At 44.8% G+C, this 22,925-nt stretch overlaps 1 protein-coding gene across 8 annotated transcripts in view; it reads left to right on the top strand.

The window, feature by feature from the left end:
- Positions 1–473: 473 nt before the first annotated feature.
- Positions 474–22,925, top strand: part of prdm16 (PR domain containing 16) — a 170,245-nt gene continuing 147,793 nt past the window's right edge. For 6 of the 8 annotated variants that reach the window (XM_035646461.2, XM_047331061.1, XM_047331058.1 and 3 more), the window contains exon 1: positions 474–705. In XM_035646461.2, coding sequence (XP_035502354.1) covers positions 669–705 — 37 coding nt within the window. In that variant the 5' untranslated portion in view covers positions 474–668. The remainder of the gene's footprint in view (positions 706–22,925) is intronic. The other 2 variants (XM_047331062.1, XM_047331063.1) reach the window with 1 other exon arrangement.

Below are 22,925 nucleotides of genomic sequence, written 5' to 3' on the forward strand. Positions count from 1 at the left end.
CAATCGAGCCGTGCACCTTTTTTTACGCCTGCATGTGAATTAATGAAGTTAAAAATTAACCATACAATTAAAAACACTAATAAGAAATATGAGCTGCGTCAACAGTTTAAAAACGTTTCTGGACATCTGTAGGCTACATTCACAAAAAAAAAAAAAATCTAATCATGGGAAAATGATAATATAATAGTCATAATCCTGTAAACTGTCGTTAATATAAGACGATCATGATTCGTCCTCACCTCTTCGTCCACCGCCGGTTGGAGAAAAGCGAGTAGTCGCTGTTAAAGGGGTAAAAATACAAGAAGGTGCTGGCAGGAGCTGAATGGGGCGGGTGGGGAGGGGTGTAGGGGTGAGGAGGGGTGGTGGACGGTGGTAAAGGGGGGAGGGAGGGGGAGGTGAGGCGGTGAGGAGAGCGGGAGGAGGAGGAGGAGGAGGAGGAGGAGGAGGGGAAGAGATAAGTGATCTAAAGGGGAGACGATAGGACAAAAAAAAAGTGATGATGATGAATACATTGGAAAGTTTTTTGGCCCCGGCGCGGGTGTCAGATTGAATGGGCCTGTGCGCATGTGCGAAGGTGTCCTAACTGACAATGCTGGTGAGATGAAGATAGTGTTGTTGCTGCTTCTGGGCTCACGGAGGACGACGAGAGGAATCTACAAGCCGACAAGATGAGATCCAAGGCGAGGGCGAGAAAACTGGCCAAAAGTAGGTCTTCTTTCTATTTCCCCTCCTTCTATCTTAACGCTTCCAGCCGCCGGCTCCCAAACCTCCGGCTTGTGTTGTTTGATGACCACCGCGTCCTTGTCATTTGTCATATCCTTTAAAATGAATACAGGCGGTGCGGGCGACGCTTTGTCCACAGACAACTTTTTTCTTTGCCCCTCCGTGTGCTAAAGAAGTGTTTCCCCCGCTCCGGCTGCTGGTGCGCCGCGTCCCCCTCTGCACGCTGCGCTCTTTTGGCTTCGCTGGTTGCGCCAGTGTCAAGAAAGTTTCATGTGTGATGAGACAAAACGCCGCCGGCGCTGTTTGTCGTCGCTCTCACTTGTGTGTCAAACAGACAAACACACTCCGTCCACCAAAAAAATTAAGAAAAAGAAATCTGAGCTCCATCTTGTCAGTGTTTCACTCTTTTTGCGCTCGGTTCGCTCGGCGGTGGCGCACAAACCCCCGTTTCCCGAAAGTTACCCAAAGAAAGTTGTCGAAATGGATGGTAACTTTTTTCGGTAAAAAAAACAGAGCAGTTCCCAGTCTTGTGAAATCATATTCCCGGCTTTTGAAATAGTGGGCGCTGTGGCACTGCTCTGCTGCTGCTGCTGCTGCTGCACCGAGCTCAGCGTCTCCCTCGCCTGCAGGACGGGAGACGCCAGGAGGCGAATTTAGAAAAGAAAGAGCAATGTTTTAATGCAGATTTTTTTTGTTTTTTTTTGTGGGTTGTTGGGAAAAGTCGATCCAGCTTGAGGATCTCGCTCCTCGTACGGCCACTGTGTGTGTGTGTGTGTGTGTGTGTGTGTGTGTCCCGGGGCCCTCGGACCGCTGCGGACTGGTTCCTCCTCCAGGGAATGCCAATCAATAACGCGTCTTGTGCAGAGACCGCTGCTGCTGCGGCGCGCGTCACGGAAACAAACAATTCATGTGTTCACTTTCGCGAACATGCAGCAACGTTGTTGTTGGAAAGTGGACCGTGTTTTTGACGTTTGTTTATTTGTTGGTGGGTTTGATTTATGAATCGCGTTTTTTTTTTTTTAATTTTACAGGGTCTTTTTTTTTTAATTTAATTTTGCTCCTGCACCTTGAATGCACCTTGTTTTCCACGGCCACCTATATGGGTCAATCTGCTTTTATTACTATTATTATTATTATTATTATTATTATCTACAATTCATTTGAAAGACGATTGCTTTACTACACAGCCATTATTGTAGAACTGTTGGCACTTGTTCATCCACAGTGAGGTTCGATTTGTAGTTTTGTAAAAAAAGAAATGCAGACCTGAAAAACACAGGACGCATTTTTCCTCGTCTATATGATAAAACCTTATATGCTATGCTATTAAAAATAATTATTTTTGAAATATTCACGTCATGTTTTTGTGCTGGCCATGCTTGGTTGCATGTGTACAGGCCTTTTTAAAAACTGTAACTTTATCAAACGCCACTGGCCTTCGATCTTGATATCAGACATTAAAATATATATAAATATATATATATATATAATTTCTTTTTCTTTTTGCTTTGAAATAAATATTTGTGCACAGCTTCTCAAACAAAACCTGGAATATGTTTATTTTAAATGAGCCTTCACTTTTTACAACACAGGCTACGTTTTATAAAAATGCAAATCTGATGGCATTATTCTTTTAAGTGAGGATTTCACAGCTCGTGCGTCCAGATTAATTCTAATCACAATAAAAATAATCACCAGCACTGTTTTTTTGTTTTTGTGTGTGCATATTTATGTTATGCCTGTTCTCCATGATTGGTGCACACGCATGGGGTCAAGTTCCCGTATTACGTTTTAGACAAAGACAGAAAGGACAAGAACAACAAATAAGAAAAGAAAGAAAAGGAACGAAAAGCAGAAAAAAAAAACCCAAAACGCTAATTGGGCTACTTTGTGAAAAACAATACTTGAACATGTGGAGGGCCGTGCCTGTTGCCTGTTGCCTGTTGCCTGTGACTGCACTTGGTCTTGATCTCTGAACGGCCCCACAGTCTGTTGATCCGGGTGCTAATGAACACAAATACCTGGCTTTGTGGCGCTGTGGCCTCCGGTCGGTGGTGCTGCAGCGGGATGGCTGCAGGGAGAGAAGGGGGGGGAAACCAGAACAGCAAAAAAAAAGTATCTTGTGCCTTTTAACATTCAAAACACGCAGGCCCACACATTTTGACTACACCGCGTGGGAATATAGTCCACTCCTGCCGTGTAGGAATAACACTCTCTCGCCTGTTGCTGAGTGCAGGAGTCCCACAGCAACGTTCACCAGATGTTGTATCTTTTTTTTTTTATTTGTCACCTCGGTGTACGTATCATCCTCTCGGCCCAGACAGCACACACGAGAGACGACACGTTACAAGCCACGACACTGCACAAACTTCACGGGCAGAATCGATATATTCATATATATGCAGCTTTTTCTTCTTTTTTTTTTTGCTTCATTTACGAAAGGCTTGTGGGGTTTTTTATTCTAATAAATATCACGTTTCTTGCTCCGTTCCCTTACCGCTAATATTTTGTATGTTATCGATACAATTATTGGAATGCATAATTTAATTTCAGATCAAAGCCTGCACATATCGTTTTTCATTATATTTAGGTTTTTAATGTTGGATGTTAATTCTCTCTCTCTTTCTCTCTTTTTTTTAAATTATAAGTGAGTAAATCCCCTGGCTCATTTGAACCCAGTCATTACATGTCATATGTCATTTTTATCAAATATCACTGCTTTAATATGAGACTTCGCCTCTTGTTGTCTGAAAACAAAAAATCGTGAGTGAAATTGCTTTTGCATCCGAAAGCTCATTTAAATTTTTCTCTCACATTGACGACATTTTCCATATACCTGGTGGTTGTGCGCCACACAGAGGACTGCTTGTGCGTGTGCGTGCGTGCGTGCGTGCGAAAACAATTTGCGGCTGTTTTATTGTGGCGATCTGCTGGGCCCATGTGAAGCTTTTAAAGTGGGGTTCAATTAGGACTTCCGGTTGAGAGAGTGTAGATTTCTTTTTCCCTCCCTTGTATTTGTGTGTGTGTGTGTGTGTGTGTGTGTGTGTGTGTGTGTGTGTGTGTGTGTGTGTGTGTGTGTGTGTGTGTGTGTGTGTGTGTGTGTGTGTGTGTGTGTGTGTGTGTGTGAAATATAACTGAGGTATAAACAGCTCTTCACAGAGACACATGTAGGAGCTGAATTCACTCTGACTCTGACCACAACTTGCACACGATATTGATATTCTGTAAACCTGTTGTAGTAACCGGGCCCATCTGCGTTATCAAGGCAATAATATGAAAGGTAATGCCGTGCGTTTTCTTTCTCCTTTTTTTCCCCATGGTTTTTTTTTTCCTGCTGATTTTGCACAAAATGGACCCACCACTCCGACTTATGACAATTTTCCTCTCAGGCTCTCGTCTCTGGCCTATATATATATTAATAGCCAGATATTCTATTGATCTCTGTGTTAAACGGCCCTTATTAGGTGGACTCCCGTGTCATGAACTTGGCCTGGCTCAACAGCTTCTGATGTTTTGACAGAAGTAATAAAACCCAACCCATAACACTTTAAAACCAACAATGGCAGCAATGTTGAACTTCTGGCTAAACGCTCAGGGTCCCGTGCAGGCTCCCACGTATTACTGCTCTGCAGCTGTAATGTGTGTCAGATAGCACTGCGCCATGTTCACAGATTAGAGCCTGGACATAAAAATGATAGGATCATCAAATGAAGAAAAGGAAATGTAATGTCATCGTATTGGACGGCAGTGGCTGCAATTTACCTTTTATGAAACTGTAAATCTTATAAATAAAAAAGTTTTATTTTTCAGTGAGCCCATTAAGCCAATGGAAATCTTGCTGATGCCTCCTACTATTGTAAATATGCTAATTGATGAAGGCTAATGATTAATAATGCAGTGCCATGAGACACAAAGCATTTTTTTTAAAATTCTGTATTATTTTTTAATTTCAGTCAGGCTGAGAATGATGCAAAATTAAATCTATGTAATTCTTTTATAAAACAGGTTGGGAAAACCTGAGACTCTTGTCTCCCGTTTGCATTCGCGTATGATGATGTGAATGATCTTTGCAGGACTCCAGCTTAAAAGTAGTACGTCTAAAATGACTGCTGTCGATAATCGCACCCGAAAAACTGGAATAATTCAGGTGACGTCACATTGTGTGTTGTTGTTTTTTTCAGTTTCCAAAATATTACCGACCACCTTGTTATGAAGACGACCCGCTTTCCAATGATTTGTAAAATCGGGTTTGTGATGCACGATCACTCCATTTATTCTCCTTTTTCATGGTCCTGGGGATTTTTGAATGTGAACATTTGGCCTGATTCTGGAGCCATTTGTGTCAATTCTTTGAAGGATTGAAAAATTGTGTAGCCTAACTAATTGCATCAGTCCACATTTGGCACGGCCACATGTGCTGCATGAGTACTTGATTATGGACGTTTGTTGGATCCGCACTGAGTTCCTCGCCCTCGCGTGCGCACACGTAAGATACGCTTTAGCGTGTTGTGGGAGCGGCGAGGCTCCTCTGAATTTATTTCTGGGGCTGGTTCCCCATCTTTGTGTGCTCAGTCAAATATCTTTGGACTGTACACAAAAGAAAAAAAACAAAACAATTTGCATGAAGAAAGTGTGTAACCCTTTCTGTCGTAACACCAAAAAACCTTAAGGCACTTTTATTCATTACATAGCCATGAATTTGCCTATTAGTAACATATTCATTTGGCGCAGGGGAAGTTACCTGGGTTAAAGTTGGAGTGGGCTTTCACTCTTTGCTTTGGTTAGTTCAATGTCAAGCCACTGTCTGTTTCGGTAACATGTGGTCCACATTTGTTTCACATAATCTCATACAAATAAAGATGCATTGCCTTTTGTAACCATATCTTCAAATTTTCTGTGAGAGCAGACTCTTGAAAAAAGCTCTCTCCAACAAAGTATCCCTATTACCCTGAAATGTGGAGGACAGTGTAGTCTGAAGTCTCCGTTCTGCTCAGCCCTAAATCTTTGAAATGGTCAGCCAATAAAGAAAAAACCTTCATGATCTCTTCCACCTGTGCAGGCAATAAACCGGAGAAAGACTTTGAATATAAGGAACTTGTTACTCCGCGAGCTCCGAAGCTGTAAAGAGGGAGGACGAATTTATTGGTGGATAGTTCAATTGATATATTACAATTATTTGTTTAAATAGTCTGTTTTACGACCATTCCACTGAAACCCCTTTTAAGAGTTTTCTTTCGCTAACTGCAGCTCGACTCCCGGTCTTCCTCCCTGACCACTGTGATTTCAATGCGTTTCTTGTTATTCAGACAGTTGGTGTTGTAAATGTGCTGCTGCTTTGGCCCAGAATCCTCTGGAGAAGAGATGTCGGAGGCTCTGTGGATCTTGGATCCTAGTGTGCCTGCAAAATACAGAGATCATTTATATTCACCATCCAGCTGTTTAAGGCGTCCTGTCTTTGATGTGACATTACATTTGTCGACCGTATCTTTTGGCCCTGAGGTGATCCCCCGTCGACCTCCACCGCAACACTTAAAAGATAGGTCTTTTAAATCCAGTTTTATCACTTCCCATGAAGATGTAATGATCAAGAGGGGGGGACTTGGATGGTCACACATTCAAGATTTATTTATACGTTCACGTCATGATTCATATTCAGTATTGTGTTAGGTTGATTTATTAAATGGCCAATATTCAAGTTACAGTTACGGTCTCCTCATTTTGCATAAAAGAGATAGAAAGGACTAAGCAGAAAAGACTGAGCAGCAGAATTTGACCCGTGTCAAGGTTCCCTACTTTGCAGTGGCGAATGTGCACGCAGATTTAGACACCATACGTACGCAGTAATTGGGATAGATCCTGGATGGACACACGAGCGCGCGCGCACACACACACACACACACACACACACACACACACACACACACACACACACACACACACACACACACACACACCTTAGCAGTGACAGATTTTTGGTCATTGGCATGTTTTAACCCCAATCAATCACAAACTGGAAAGGTTGAGTGTAAATGTCATCCAAACAGCAGGAGCTGGCACTGCTGGCTGGCGAAGTGTGTGTGTGTGTGTGTGTGTGTGTGTGTGTGTGTGTGTGTGTGTGTGTGTGTGTGTGTGTGTGTGTGTGTGTGTGTGTGTGTGTGTGTGTGTGTGTGTGTGTGTGTGTGTGTGTGTGTGTGTGTGTGTAGCATTTCGTGCAGTTGTTGGAGGTCCTGTCACTGTTCCGAGCTTTGACCTTGGCCAAGTCTGGCACAGCGATGGGTGGGCATCTCTTACACCTGGACACGCCGTCACGCTCATTCTCACACGCAGACGCACACATGCATGCTTCCTGCCTGGCCTCATGCTGGTTAAGTCAAATTTTGAGTTGACATACAAATACCATTGCATTAAGCTCTTGCACATGGCTCTAAATCCCATTCATTCCGATGATACATTGACCTCACATTATCCAGTTGGCAAATATGCCTCTTTCCCTCCGTGCACCATGACCTCATCCGCCATGTTTGTAAAAACATGGCAATCTCCCGATCGTTTTGGCAGTGCAGACTGCTGGTATGCCTGAGACAGTTTCAGATATGTCCCCGATGTTTTCTTTCTGAGCAGCCCCCTGTTTTTCGTCTCTCCTCATACCCGTCATTTTCCGCCTGCAGATGGGGGCAGGGTCCTGTTAAAAATAGCCGAGCAGCGTGCGGAGAGTGGCATGTGTTGGGCGAAAAGGGGGTTCGAAAAAAAAGAAAGAAAAGCCATTACACTGCAGTTAAATGCATTTTGTCTTGACCTGTTGCTGCCTATCGAGTTACGTCCCCTCAGTGCCGGACCACGTCTGGAAGATTCCATCCAGCTTCTCGGGGCTTAGAATAAAACGACTGCTGGGGTCGTCCCGTAGGAAATGCTTTATCTTTTACTTCTCGAGGATGCTGATTAACGCTAAATGATTATCTCTCTGTGGGTCCGGTGTGACTGTGCACCACCCGCTGTGTAACAGTGTGTGTTGTTTGCAAAACAAGGGGCAAATGTGTCGAGTCCCTAATTAGCATGCTTAAGCAGCCCTCATGATTCCTCCTCACATTGTGATATCCGCAGGATTGCTCAGCATTGTGACTAGTCTTATCTGGGTCTAATCCCGATTTGTTTGGTATTAGCGTGTTCACCCCCCCCCCCCCCCCCCCCCCCCCCCCCGCCCTCTCTGTCATTCCTTTAATTTCTTCATTTGTCCCGAGCCTGCTCTTTTTTCCTTTCATCCACTCCTGAACCTCTTGTACTTTTTTTTGTCGCCTCTTTCATTTACGCCGTAGTCTCTCTCTCTCTGTCTCTCTGCGCAGGCAGTCTTTGTGTATCTTGGTGTGGTGACAGATTTCAGTAAATTAAGAAGAGCTGGACAATTATTCAGTGTAATTGTTTCAATGCTTTTCAGATGAAACGTATTGCGATGATACGATCTTGATCATGTCATTGTTCTGCTGATTTCTGGTGTGTGAATGGATGATTCAGAGGAAGTGGTTTTTTTACACACATGCAGTTTGGTCTCATGAAATGCACTCTGGACAATCCAAAAAAATGATATTCTTACTAATATAATCCATCTTTGAAGCTAATGCAGTGATATAATATGTAATATGACCTAAGATCTTTAGGGATAAACAATTTTTTCTTAATTAAGTGTACATTTTAATGGCAAGGTGACACAAGGCCAACTCGTGGTGTAGGGTTTTATTTTGCAACGAGTAAACATAGATATATGGTGAATAGTCACATTTAATAATTTTGTTTTGTTATTTTATTTCTGTAGTGATTTTACAAATTCACTAATCTGAACACACACACACACACACACACACACACACACACACACACACACACACACACACACACACACACACACACTTCAGTCGCAGTCCCAATCTGCCGCTGCTGCTGATGGCTCATCCTGTCCAGATATGATAAGCAGACAAACTGCTCTGTCCCCTGGGCTGTTTGTCTGTCTCTGACACAGACAGCGGTGTGTAGCGGCAGTGTGGCTCTCAACTCCCCCTGCCCGCCTCTCCTTTCATCAGACCGCCAGTTCAAAGCCTTGGCTCCATCTTCACTTCTATCTCACCCACGCCTCCCTCCCTCGCACAAGTCTTTCTCACTGTGTTTCGTCATTACCACAAAGATGGGCACGCAGTGTCTCATTAAAGCGGATTAGAGACATCTCCAAGTCTCACAGGGGCCAAGCGGGACGTCCCCCCCCCCCCCCCCCCCCGTTAAACTTTTCTCTCAGAGATCAGGTTCTTTGATTTGGCCAGATAAAGACCTCTTTCATGTCGGTGGGGACGGTTAGCGATTACACTGTCAGACCCATCGTTTTAGCGCGTTTGACAAATTTGCCGTGCTAGGTGGGGCGGGTGGGGGGATTGTAGTGGAGGGGCGGCGTACAAGGAGATTCGCAGTAATTGAGCTGTCATTATCCAGTGACCCTGCCAGGCGCTAGTGCGCAGGGCTCACCGGCTCTGTATTTGTTTGATACTTGGCTAACTTTCTTTGTGAGTATGATGGATAGAAAGAGAAGGAGGGAGAGGGGAGAGAGAGAGTGGAAGCGGGGTACCAGTCCCCAGATGAATGCCTCTGCTTATTTGACTACCTCTCGAGTGCCGCTGTCCATGAAAATTGGCTGCACTACATATCCCCACTGCAAGTTTCCTCTCTCACCCAGCTCCTCCCCGGTGCAACACAATTAGGCCCATATCACCGGCTGCCATTTATTTTCATACAAAATGAAAACTGGTGGCATGTTGATTACAGAACTCCCCGGAGACAAAGGGCCACTATAGGTGTGGTTTAATTTCATTAAGTAGAGTGTGGTGCACGGGATAAATATATTAAGAGCTCCCTCTCATTGTGGGCCCCTCCATTTACCTCAGCCACTCTGTATGCTAAACAAATCCTTTGGTGATACAGCTGTGGAATCTGAACAAATCTCCTGAAATGGTCCGGTTAAAAACGGGGGAACATTTCCATGTAGTTTGTACTTTTTTGGGGTGGGGGATGTTTCTATCAGTTGCTTCAGGTTTGCTCTGCTAATCTTTGTTAAATGCCTTTTAAAACTGATACATATTCTTAAAATGCATTTTTTTAATATAAATCAGTCACCAATTGTGTGTCATGTTATAATTCCTTTTAAAGATGCACATTGACAAGTAGATGTACAACCATTCTCTTTTGGTTGTTACTAACTATGGACTGTGTATTTGAGATGTGGGACGCTGTCTGCCATGAGTGAGGCAAAGGGCATAAAGTCTCCAGCAGAGATTTTGATGAAGGAAATAAGAGCCCTCCTCGTTAACCTGGAGTCAGATTGGTTGTGAAGTGATGAGAAGGGTGGAATGTGTGTGTAGCCCTTCAGGAGAGTGTGTGCACACTTGTTTGCGCGTGTGTGTGTGTGTGTGTGGGTGTGGGTGTGTAGGTGTTGGAGGGATCTCGGCTAAAACATTTCAAGATGGCCCATTAGCCGATGCAAGCCCGTCCCCGCCCGACACTAGGATTCCTCTGTGCTGACCCCCTTCTCCTCAAACCCTCCACCTCTCAGCCCCTCTGTCCCAGAGGCCCCTGTCCTCATCCTGCCAAGTGTACGGTTCCAAAGTAACGACGAAGCTGCCTGCGTGTGAAAATATTGAATTGCAAAAACATCCCTGGGTGAGAGGGTGTGTGAATGGAGCTTTCAGCACTGGGCCCGACCCGGGCCCTTGCGCTACTGACTGACGGACAACAAATGGCATTTTGTGTCCAGAGAGAGAGAGAGATACAGAGAGAGGGGGAGAGAGAGAGGGGAGGGGGGGTATAGAGGGGACAGAGAAAAGAAGGGAAGAGGAGATGTACACAGAGAAGGAGTGGGGGTCTTGAGGTTTTTCAGGCCTCTTCAGTCTGGGGGCCTGTATGCGGTGTCTGAAATGCCTTATCACATGACCTGTCTGACCTTTGGCCCCCACTCAACTAAGGCTGTCAGGCTGCTCTCCAACGGGGGAACACAAAGCCATGCAGCCTCAAAGGCCACCATTCACCCCCCCTGTGTAGCCGTACTCCAGAGGTAATAGGTAAAAGTAATGTCAATGACCTCCACTTTCCTTCGCTCCGCAGGAGGGCAGAACTCTTAAGATTCCCTGATAATGTCAAAGGTAGAGGGGCGGCCATTTTGGCTCCTTATCGACCACCTCTGCTTCACTCCGATGAGATGAAGTGAAAAGCAAACTGTGCTACCTCTTTCGTGGCAATTCCATTGTTTTGTTGGAAGAGCCATTTCATATTTTCATGCCCCGAAAAAAAACCCCAATGGGATGGAAAATGAAAGAAATTATTAAAAAGAACTACATGATATTGTTTTTTCTGGTGCCATGTCCTGGGAATATTTCTTGTGTAACTCGGCTCTGTGTGTTATCTGAGTGTGTGTATGTCTATGCATTTGTGGGACATTAGTGAATTTCTGATGTCTCAGAGGACTGAGTGGGTCCCAGTATGACCGTAACCTCCTGTCTCGCTTTCCAACCCACACACTGGCATCTCTCTCTCTCTCGTTCTCTGTCTGTGTCCTGACCAGTCCGAGGACTCTCTCTTCTCTTCTCCTTTTTCCCTCCTTCCCTGGAACACTGGAGTTTCTCTCTCTCTCTCTCTCTCTCTCTCTCTCTCTCTCTCTCTCTCTCTCTCTCTCTCTCTCTCTCCAGTCTACTTTGAAAAGATGCGGCGTCTTTGTCGAGCCTGATAAAGGATGCTATAGTTCCCCTTTTCCCCTTCTTTGTGGCCTGGGGCTGGCGGCTCCTGTAGAAGTGCAAATGGTATCCTCTCGGAGGGGCTATCCCCGCGGGCCCTGGAGGGCCCTCTCTCTCTCCTCCAGGCTTGGCTAATTACCACCCCCCCAACACACACACACATGCACACCAGTTCCCTGGTCCCTGGAACCATGGACGGCACATTCCCACAACCAGCACCTGGCCCTCTTTTCTCCTGGCCTGCTTTGATGGCTGACACCCCAGCCTACCCGCCTACCCCTCCCTCCTTCCTCATCCTCTTCTTCTCTCCGCCCCACTACCTCATCTCTCTTTCTTTCCCTCCTTCAACTTGTCCCTCTGTCACTTCTCTCTCTCTCTCTCTCACTGACTCTCATTAATAGAGGTTTTAAATTGCTTTCTGACCCTGACAAACTGCTCTCATTGAAAAGGGAGACGGTGAAGAGGGAGGGCAACAGATGTGAGCAAGAAAATGGTAGAATTTAGAGGCGGTTGTAGGGGAGTTGTTATGTTTTATATCTTTAAATGTATTATCTCAGATTGTTTAAGTAGTACATTTTTACTGCAGCAGCAACACACACACACACACACACACACACAATAACACACACACTCTCACATACAGAAACACACATTTCTAATTTAGTTGGATTTTTGCGTTCCACTAGCCGCGGGCCTAATCAATAAACTGCCCCATTGGATTTTACCAATTCATAGCTGGCCTTTGTGCAGTCCAGCGGTCCCAGCGAGGGCATTTGGACAGCTTTCTGAGGAAAACAAATAGCTCTATTACAAGCTTGCGTCTCCGTGATGCTCAGTGTCCCATAGGGCAAAGTGCTCGGCCTGTATTAATTGTACATTCACCTTCCAGGAAAAGGATTAGGGTTTTTTTTTTGCGTAGCTAAGGGTTCACCTGACAGAGTCCTGAAAGAAGAGTGTTGTGCCATTAAAGGAAATTGGGTGTTTGTGTGAAAAGCAGCAAGTCAGAATAACTCACACCAACACCTTTGCCCAAGACAACATTCTATTGGGAGTTTTGTGAGGGGAGGTGCAATGGAGAGTAGGCTAACTATTAAAATATAATGTTATTGTACAGAACATCCAAGATTTCAATTTTGCTTATTACACGTAGTCTAATTGAAATAAAGGAGTAATCAGGTAACGTGTTTTTTCAGCACTCTGTATTTTTAAAGAATTATATAGTTTCATCGTTATGTGATTAAACACGACCTGTAAACTTCATTATAAGATAACCAAGATAACGTGAAATGTGAGAGTATCAGCCTTCCTTTTTTCGTGTAGAGACCATGCATAATAGACTCTTTCCAGTAAAAAAAAAACACACACACACACACATACCCTTGGCGGTGACAGACACTCGAAAAAAACCCCTGTTCAGCAAAGCAGTGGTTGCATGTTCCTGTAGCGACTCCAACACAACACAGGCAGAAGCAATGTGTGGTAGTTGGAGCTGCACACACCCAGACCAGTTACACTTGTGTAGCAGAGTTTGGGATTAGTTTAGTTTGTGTACAGACTTTGAATTAGAAAGCTGATGTCCCAGCAAGCTCAAGACATGTTTGAACTGACTTTAAATATTTTAACCTGAAACCCCCCCCATGGCTGAAAAATATATGCGACTCCCTTCAAAACAAAATTAGACTGAATGTAGAAATCCAGTGTGTCAAACCAATGACTGTTATTGTGATTATTGTTACTTTTATAAAGCACAAAATACTTAATCCTATTTTCTCTCAATGGGAATTACATCTTGTATTAAATGCCGCCTGCCATCCAGTCTGCACATCCCAAGTATCTCTCTGTCGCCGCCATTCCTAGCCACAGCTGCCCTTCTTTGTACAGTTCACACATCATCACCTACAAGGACTCGGATGATGTCATGAACACGGGCTGCTTCTTTCTCGTGGGCCTCAACCAGTCCGACCATCATTTGGATGTTGCGTCTATGTCGGATCAAAAGGGAATTTCCACACTTGGATACTTTTACACCGTTAAGACTTTTTACGTCTGAAGAAAATGTCTCCGGATGAACTCCAGAAAATTGGGTCTGGACATTTTCCTGAGTCAGACGCGTTCACAACAGCAGGAACATTTCCGGAACATTCGTGCGAGGGTTGGTGCCTGGGAAGAGCATGTAAGAGATGACATGACTCGCCTGCCGTGAATCTTCTGGAGATCTTTTCCGCTGTATCTGAGTGCGTCAGTGGAAAAACTGGTATCTTCTTCTATACCATGACAGATTTCTCTCTGTATTATTGATGAACAAAACGGTGACTTCACTGAAGCAAAAAAACCAATACAAGAATCAAAAGTCTTTCTCCAAGTTGCTCACTGGGATTTCATTGCCTATAAAGCCTGAGATGGGACATTTAGAATTTCTACAGTTTGGTTTAAGGAGGACGCTTCCCAAGTCTCGTGTCTCCCTCACTCTCCACCTCTCTCCTCATCAAGTCCAGCCACATCCTCTCTTATGAGTACAGAAAAGGAAAGAGGACGATCCGGTTTCTGAATTGTGTTTTATGAGAGGTTGAAACAGCCACTTCTGTGGTTTTCATCTGTCCGTTCAACACAGAGTTCCTGAGGTTTTTGAGATATGTCAATAAAGCTATTTTAATTGGGAAGATGTTATTCCAACAACATCTCTGCACATTGGTCAGACTGGGGGCAGCTAAAGACGTGCAGCTTGGCGTTACTGTCGTTTCTTTGTTAAAGCCCAATGTTGGCCTCGGTGAATCAGTTTGTCTTCACTCTCCTGAATGCAGTAAGGGTTCGCTCGGGTGACCACATGCACACACACACTGAAGAGCAGTGAATGTTAAAGAATGACGAATTTTGAAGCAATGACAAAGCTAAAAATAAAAGACAAAAACCAAGAAGAGGCCAGTGGGTGAAGCTGCTGCTGGACTCTTGCTGGCCTTGGCTCCTTTTACAAAGACAGAATATTACTTTATATTAAACTGTGAGGCCTGGAGAGAATATTCACATATTTTTAAAATAGGAACTGTTTGAGAAAGACCATATTACATGGAAATATGAATGTCAGTATTCAGATCCCCAGTTTTACAGGGGAAAGGTTCCTGTGTCGCCCGGTCTGTTAATCTGTAATGCCCTCTCGCATTTCAATTAAAACTAGGTGTGAGGTTTGCCGTCCTTTCTTTTGACACCCCGCAATTTATCTGCCGGACACGGGCTCAGGCCAGGTCCCGCGGAAAAGAAGGGCAGGGTTTTTTTGGGTTTTCAGAGAACTCCGGGGAACTTTGATGCCAAGTTCCTCCGCGGCAAAAGGCAAGGCCCCGACCCAGCACATCTGAGAGTACTTTGGTGAAATAACAGCAAATGTTTGTCTTGTATTGTATGGCACGCTGCTGGAGGAGCTCTAAAGCCCTTTCTTCCAGCGCCTAAAGCACCTCTTAATAAAATAGTTAAGAATAACTCCTTCACCTTAATCTTCCCCTCAGATTACTGCACTCAGGGCGGGAAATTAGCAGCAGGCCCACACGCTTCCCTCCTCTTTGACACTGCTACATCTTTATTTTGCGCTTGACTCCCCCTCTCTCTCTCTCACTATCTCTCTCACTATCTCTCTCTCTCTGTCTCTCTCTCTCTGTCTCTCTCTCTCTCTCTCTTTCTCTCATATCTCTGTCCATCAGCGTATCCTGCCTTTGCTTAATAAAGTCTAGCTTTCCTGTCTTTCTCTGTCCATCTGTCTCCTCTCTGTGTGGTAGGCCAGATGAACTCTCCGTGGCAGGGGGGGACTGGCATTTTATTGGGTCAGTATTAGAAGCAACATGTGGCTAATGGGTGACTGCATTTTCCATGGTCTGGTCCTCATCAGTGGAGAGAAGGGGCCTAAACAACTAAACATGGCCGTTGACAATTGATACGAGGCCTTTTAAGTGGATCTGCTAGGTTGAGGAGGGGGGGGGGGGTCTGACTGAATACACGCGCATGTGTGTGCGCATTTGCCATTGCATGTTAATTAGAATACTGAGAAACACACACGTGCACACACACACTCACAAGGACACAGTATCCTTTAGGGAACGTAGGCTATACTAGAGTGAGTGTGTGTGTGTGTGTGTGTGTGTGTGTGTGTGTGTGTGTGTGTGTGTGTGTGTGTGTGTGTGTGTGTGTGTGTGTGTGTGTGTGTGTGTGTGTGTGTGTGTGTGTGTGTGTGTGTGTGTGTGTGTGTGTGTGTGTGTGTGTGTGTGTGTGTGTGTGTGTGTGTGTGTCCCTTGTGTACAGGAGTGTAACCCACACCTTGAGTACGGTAGCGGGGGTAGCTTTGAGCGCAGTCCGTGCCGCCGTCAGATCCTAGTGACCAGGACTATCCTTTACTGCTTCCTGTCCGCTCGACCCACCTGCCCCCTTGCCCGCCTGCCATCTGGGTCACACACACACCCCTTTGATAATGCTTACAAGGAATTTGAATTTTCAGTCTAAATAGTCGATAGTCACTCTTGAAATGTCTTCAGCTTATTTCCATGGTAAAAATATTGATGCAAATAACTGCTGATGCTTTTTAAAATGCTTGTCTTGAGACTGTGACGACATGTTAGAAATTGCTCTTGTGTTCATTATTCATAGGTATTGTGTAACAGAAGTGGTTGTGCCTGTGTACTAGTTAGTATAGTCTAAGTAAAACTAAACTCACATCAAAGCGATCAGAATTACGCGTCTGTGTGGATAGCGTTTCCGAGCACTGCGGGTCTTCAGTATCAGGGCTTCTAGTTAACACTTTGATCACTTCCTCCGCTCTTCATACCTTCGTTGTGTTCGGGATCCGATCACACACACGCTCACATCACAGGTGGAAGGGGCAGTGTCGGGTGTAGCCGGGGGGACAGTGCGGCGAGCCAACACGGCGTCTGTGACGGTGACAGTGGCCGTGCGCTTCTCAAAGCTGCTGCTGCTCTCGTCTTTCTACCGCCGGCAGTCACAGAGGGTTTATTGTGTCTGTGTCCTTACACCAGTGATGTCATCTACCTGAGATACAATATGTGAATTTATATTGTAATCACTTCATGTTTCAACTAATTTCCTGTATTGTAACGCTTTTGGAAACACCGGATATACTTTACTGTACAGAAACATGACTAACTAATAATTTAATCTAATGAATTAACCATAAGTGTGCAGGAACCTGTGGTTTTACACCAATTTGCGATTAATCCCAAACTGGAAAATTATATAAATATGGATGAAAATTTAACTTAATACTTGTTCAGTGTTTCAGTACAGGCCTCATAAAGAAACTGAGACGATAAAACAGCCACAAATTGTGAATATATTTAAAATGGAATTCAAATTCAATAAAAATAATAATAATGATACATTTTATTTATCGAGCACTATTCAAGCTCAAGCGTAAAGTGCTGTCAGTCATCAGTCTGGATGCTGGAGACCATGTCAGGAAGGTGTGCGGCAGAGGGACCTGATGAAAGTGGACAAACAAGTGTTTTCACAGGTTGCTCGTGAGGTGACGAGGGTGTGAGCAGGGGAACAGAAAAAAGAAAAATGACAACTTATTTATTTTCAGTGCTGCAGGTGCCCACTCGCAGCTTATTGGTTTTTTGGATGACTCTCTTACTCTAAAGAGGGCAATTTATGTCCCCCTCTCTCTCCAGAGGCGAGGGCTGAAGTGCCTCGCTTATTTTAGCTCGGCATCGTGGTCCAGACTTGCGGTGACATATTAATTGAGCAGCTCCTCTTAAAAACAAAATAAGAGAGACCAGGTAGCGATTGGTCCAACAGTGTCTGGAGCTTTGGAAATTGGTTTTGTGTAGCTGGAAAGGTTTATTTACACATCAGACTGTTCAAAAGGCAGCTGGCTCTCTCTCTATATGTGTGCATGTTTGGATGCATATATGCTTTGTTTGCTCACCTATGTACATGCCAGCCGTCCGGTGTGTGTGTGTGTGTGTGTGTTTGCTTGCATGTGCGAGATAAAGCCTGGGAGAGAGAGACAGAGGAGAAGAGCCCCCCCGGCTCACCAGCCTCTTGAGTTTCCATGTAACTAGTCATCCTTGCTGTCCTCTTCATCCATTATTGACCACATTCATTCACACCAGCGTCTAGAACGCATTACAACTCCGGGACACGGGCCGCGCGGGGTCAGGTGCTGCCGAGAATGGCTTCCTGTCTTACTGCGCACTCTCTCGTGCGCACAACAAATTTTTCTGTAAAAGAATACCACTTCAATTCTGATTTTATCTATTACCTCCTTATTGTTCATGTGTTGAAACCACAGTGTGATTTTTTTAACATAGGGAATGTTCCCCGGAGGACAAATTAAGACGTGATCACTTCTCTTTGTGCACACGGCCTACAGGAGGCTCAGCAACTTGCACCCTGAATCAAGCAGCTGCACAGTTAAGAAAAAAAAAAGAAAGTTGCGTTGGCTGACGACAGCACGGACTCAGTTGGTCTTTCTGATGATCAAGTCCTGTATTACTGCACCCCGTGTACCTCTGACACTTCATGTGTGGCTTTCTAAGGAGAAGAGCACATTTGTTTTTCCAACTCCTCTCTCCTCTCCAAGGGGTGAAATAATCTGAATGCTTGTGCGTGCGTGCGTGCGTGCGTGCGTGCGTGCGTGCGTGCGTTCTCATGGGTATGAGCTCATCCTTGTGGCAAAGGTGACCATTACAGAATATAAACTGTCATCAGGATAAATTACAGATTTGTAAGTTGCTTCCTTAGCTCTGCTGTAAAGTTGAAGCTGGCTACATTCAGAATTACATTGTAAACACACGCACACACACACACACACTTTTTCACACATGTATAGGTTATTTTCTGAAATTCACATGGCCGAGCTCGACGAGTGATGAGCTGTTACTGCTCAGGCACCTACAGTATATGAGCACAGTTACCAAGACAACAATTGTTTTTGCTGGCTTCTCTGCGACGAGGAAACATTACAATCACAACACGAGGCTTCGACAAATTAGCCTGTTGGAAAGCTGGACAAATGACACATTTGTTCTGTGTTGGTTCTGGAGGGAATACCTTGTTTCAGGAAAATGACAAATGGGAGTTTGCCTTCCACCTTTGTTTTCCGTCTTCTGTGGAAATCTTAAGATGCAGCATGAAAGAAGTTTTTCAGTTCTTGTGCTCATCTACTAGCTGTGTGACATGCGTGTATATACAGTACGTGCAAGCATAAAAACAGAGAAACACACAAGCACTTTATGCACGCATGCACGCACACTCCTGCTCTGCTCCGTGTGCACACTTTCTAAACTTCAGCAGGCTGCTAAATGATCCAGATATATTAGCTGTCTCAACGAAGTGAGACTCCCTCTCTCCCTCTCTCTTTCTCTCTGCTCAACTGAAGTATCAATAATAAGATTTATCTTCTTCCCCCACAGCCTTGATTCAATTATCTCCATCTCTCTCTCCCTCTTTCTCTTCCTCCGGCTCCCTCCCTACTTGCCCCTCCACTGTGGATCCGTTTCCAATTGAACGCAGGTCATGCTTTGTGTTTCCCTTTGTCATGACAGGGTTCCTTAACGAGTGGAGGCTCCCTTCCACCGCGGCTTAATCAGATCTGGAAAGGAGGGAGGGAGGAAGGGAACAGATAGGTGGGGGTGACCAGGTAAAAGTGGGGTCAAAAGTAGTTTACCGCCAACTCCTCATTGTCTGCATTTCCTCCCCTTTTTTTTTAAGGAAAATTAGATTTGTGTGGTCCCGCCTCTTCCCCCTCCCTGTAAACGTGTGTTTTGTGTCCAATCTGAAACCTTTGAATTTCGAAGTGTCCCCTGCCCCTCCACATGCCCACCTCGGCCTCACACTCCCCAGCCCAAATACCCCCATTTTACCATGCCCCTCCCCCACCTCCTCCCAGACATACCTCATTACCTGGGGCGGTGTTGGAAGAAAGGGTGGCAGCTAATCAAATTGACTCTGCTGGTTTTCTGCCATCAGAGGAAGTGCTGGCCATTGAGGGGTCATTGGTTCAATGCCGGGGTTTCAGAAAACATCACAAAGTGAAAAAGATTCTCTGATATTATTGTAAGAAAAAGCAATGGTAGTTTTTTTTTTTTTTAACTTAAAACATATATTGCTGACTAAAAAAAACAAAAAAACAAAATAACACACTACACTAGTTGACTTTTGCCAGTAGGAACATTTAAAGCTTGTTTTTATATGTAGAAAAAAATCACAAATTTTCCAAATCTACTTGTAAACACTGTTGTGTTTCTGAATCCTAATGTAGGTAAATAATTTTACCCCTGATGCACCTGAATGCCTCCACTCCATCACAGAACCTTGTGTGAGGTGTGTTGTTGAGGTAAAAACTCAACAACTGAGCACTGCTACTAAGAACACATGGGTTGTATTTTCAACACGTTATGGCGTTATGGCTGGTGTGATTCCATCTCGTTTTGTTTTTTTAAACCTATTTTTAATGGTATTTTACCTTTATTTGACAGCTGAAGGTCACAACGGCAGAAAGGGTTTATGATATGCCGCAATCAAACGGTGGACATTGAGGTGAGCACCTTAAACATTAGGCCACCGGACGCCCGCATGCCTCAGATCTCTCTCTCTGTCTTCAGATGAATCAATGAGCCAATTGAATTCTGTGATTTATCAGATTAACTGGTGCACAGTTAATTGTGCAATCTTGTCACACCTCCTCAAATATATTTGCATGAAGCTTATTAATGAAAACATTTCATTTTGCCATATTAAAGTGAAAAGGAAGATAGAAAATTCCTATAAACTCTGTGGCTCTACTGGCTCCTTGAGCTACTTCTGAGGGCGTCCCATCAAGAGAGCCAGAGTGAGAGTGAGTGTATTCAGTGAGACAGAGTTGACTCTGTCTACAATTGGCAGGTCTGGAGTGTGAACATCTTGAGGTGAGCCTCTGGCGAACTTCACAGGAGCTGTGAATGAAGTCTTTCTCATGGCCTCCGCTATGCAAATGGCTTCATGCGTATACACACACATACAGTAAGTGCACACATGCACAAAAGCGACCACTCCTCCGAAAAAACACACTCGTATTTACACACACACGCACACATCAGTCGGTTGGTACACACTAGGGACGAGGCCGGGCAGTGCAGCTGTCGAAGCAACCGAAAAGGCATTCGCTGGTACAGTTCAGCAGCTTTTGCATTACCTCGACGTGCAGGTTTCAGTGGGGGTGGGAGTGGATTTCAGGATCTGTGGATTCCCACAGAGAATAAAGGGCATGTGATGGATACTGAGCATCTGTCTTAATGCTCGTCTCTCGTTGGGAATCACTATTTTTAAATTAGTCAGAAGGAGTTTGGATGTACTTTTAGATTATAAGCTGTGGAAAGAAAAGAAAAACCCTGGCCCGAGCTTGTGCTAGACATCGTGAGGAAAAATCTGTATCAAATGACAAATAAGTTACCACATGCAGCCCGCTCCGATGTTGTTTCACACACATTTTATCCATTAGACCACACTTTTATTCTGATTGACCCACAGTGAGATGCTGACAGAGAGTAGGCAGATGGACGTGCAGCTCAACAGGAGCCTCTGCAGGAGTCAAAGGTGACTTTTTATGATGTGGGACACCTTCCACAGCCACAAGGTCACCCGGATGACACACTTTAACACAATGATGCCTACTGTGTGGTATTTCCAAACTGAAATGATACGGCTTCGGTTATGGAGAGGAACATGTCTGACCCACAACAACAGCCTCATTTGTGATTTTCTGTTGCGTTGGCTGGAAATTTATTGAATTGTCCTCTTGAAAAAGACGTCCAGTTCAGATTGCTCCGATAAGCAACATTTACAGGCAGGATCATATTCCTTTTTACAGTGTATTGTGGAACCAGCCAGTCACAGCTCTTCTCTCCCTGCATTCTGCAAACACACGGGAGTTGGACACACAATTGTGATGACGGCCGTGGACGGGTGGGGACAGAGGAAGTGTTAGAGGGAGTAATAGACGGCACCAGCGTGTTTTTACGTGTGCGCGTTGGCGACGGGCGTCTTTGGTGGCACAGCGTTGACCTCTCACCTAAATTAAACTTCCACAGTTCCTCTCCCTCTCCTGCCTCAACTTCTCTCCGCTGCCCACTGCCAGGCACTTTTGTTTTCACATGGCCAACTTCTCAGGGAACACGCTCATATTTGTGGCTTTCGGGGTTGGCAGCAGAGTGTGCTGCGCCTGTCAAGTTTTTTCACTCCGACTTACCCCAGCACCCAAATTGAACTGTTTAGTCATTTCCTGTCATCCCCCCTCAACCACCTCCCCGTCCCATATTTGCCAATAATGTCAAATTTCATCGTTGAGTCCGCCTGGGCAAAAAACCCCCATGTCCTGCAGTATACTTTGCTCTGCATAGTTCCCACCCACTATGAATTTATAAAATAACAGTGACCCTCCTCTTGAGGCCAGATAAGAGATTGACGGTCGGCTCACGGTGCGTTCAGCAGATTTTGGCTCCTGAGGAATACATTTGTTTACATGACCTACAAAGCAAAAGCTAACATTTTGGTCTTTTTTGGAAGCCACAAAACCATTAGCATGAGCGCATGGTTAGAGGAATCCTCCATGAATAGGCCAGGCTCATCCAAAGCATATCCCCGAATGTGAGAGAGAGAAAGAGAAAGAGACATGCAGAAAGAAGGGGAGAGAGCAAGATGGTTATCTGAAGTGAGGTCAGAAATGAAACATGTCATAGCAAATTAGGGCCATGTTGTTTGAATTACTCTGGCCTGTTTCTTAAAAAACAGTCTGCCCAAAGGGGAAAAAAAATGGGCAGAAAGTGTGTATTGAGTCAGGAAAGCGAGGGACAGACACTCGGGGAAAATGGGAAAAAAGAAAGACGCGAGAGACAATTTAAAGTGGGAGCAAAAGAGATAAAGTAGTAGGAAGATATGAAAAGAAAGAATAACAGTGCAAGTTAGCAAGAAAGAAAACAGAGGGAGAGAGAGCGGCTTGACAGAAAAAAAAATGTTTTCTCTGGAACAAATAATGTGACTCGGGCTGAGTCATGGGCCTGCCGAGGAATGATGATGATGATGATGATGATGAGAAGAAACCTTGGATTCATTCCTGCTCCAAGCTAAGTTTGGGGCATCATTTACCAAACTACTGGAGAGGGGCCCCTGCATATGCGTATGTGTGTGTGTGTGTATGTGCAATAATAACCACATTCTCTAAGCATCTTCGGCCACCGGGGCCTGTTTTTATAGCTGGGAACAGGGATGGGCCAACACTCGTTAGGAAGACTATTTTGGAAGATGGGAGGGGAAAAAAAGCGGAGGTCGTGAGGGGAGAACGATGACCAGAAGAGGGTGTGCAGAGGGACAGAGAGCCCGCAGGCTCACAGTCCAATTGCAAAGGGTTGCACCAGAGATGAGCCAAAGATCTGGCTTTCTCTGGGAAAATGGCCTCCCGAGACTGAG

This window comes from Scophthalmus maximus, chromosome 3 (genome assembly GCF_022379125.1).
Source record: "Scophthalmus maximus strain ysfricsl-2021 chromosome 3, ASM2237912v1, whole genome shotgun sequence".
Taxonomy (NCBI): Eukaryota; Metazoa; Chordata; class Actinopteri; order Pleuronectiformes; family Scophthalmidae; genus Scophthalmus; species Scophthalmus maximus.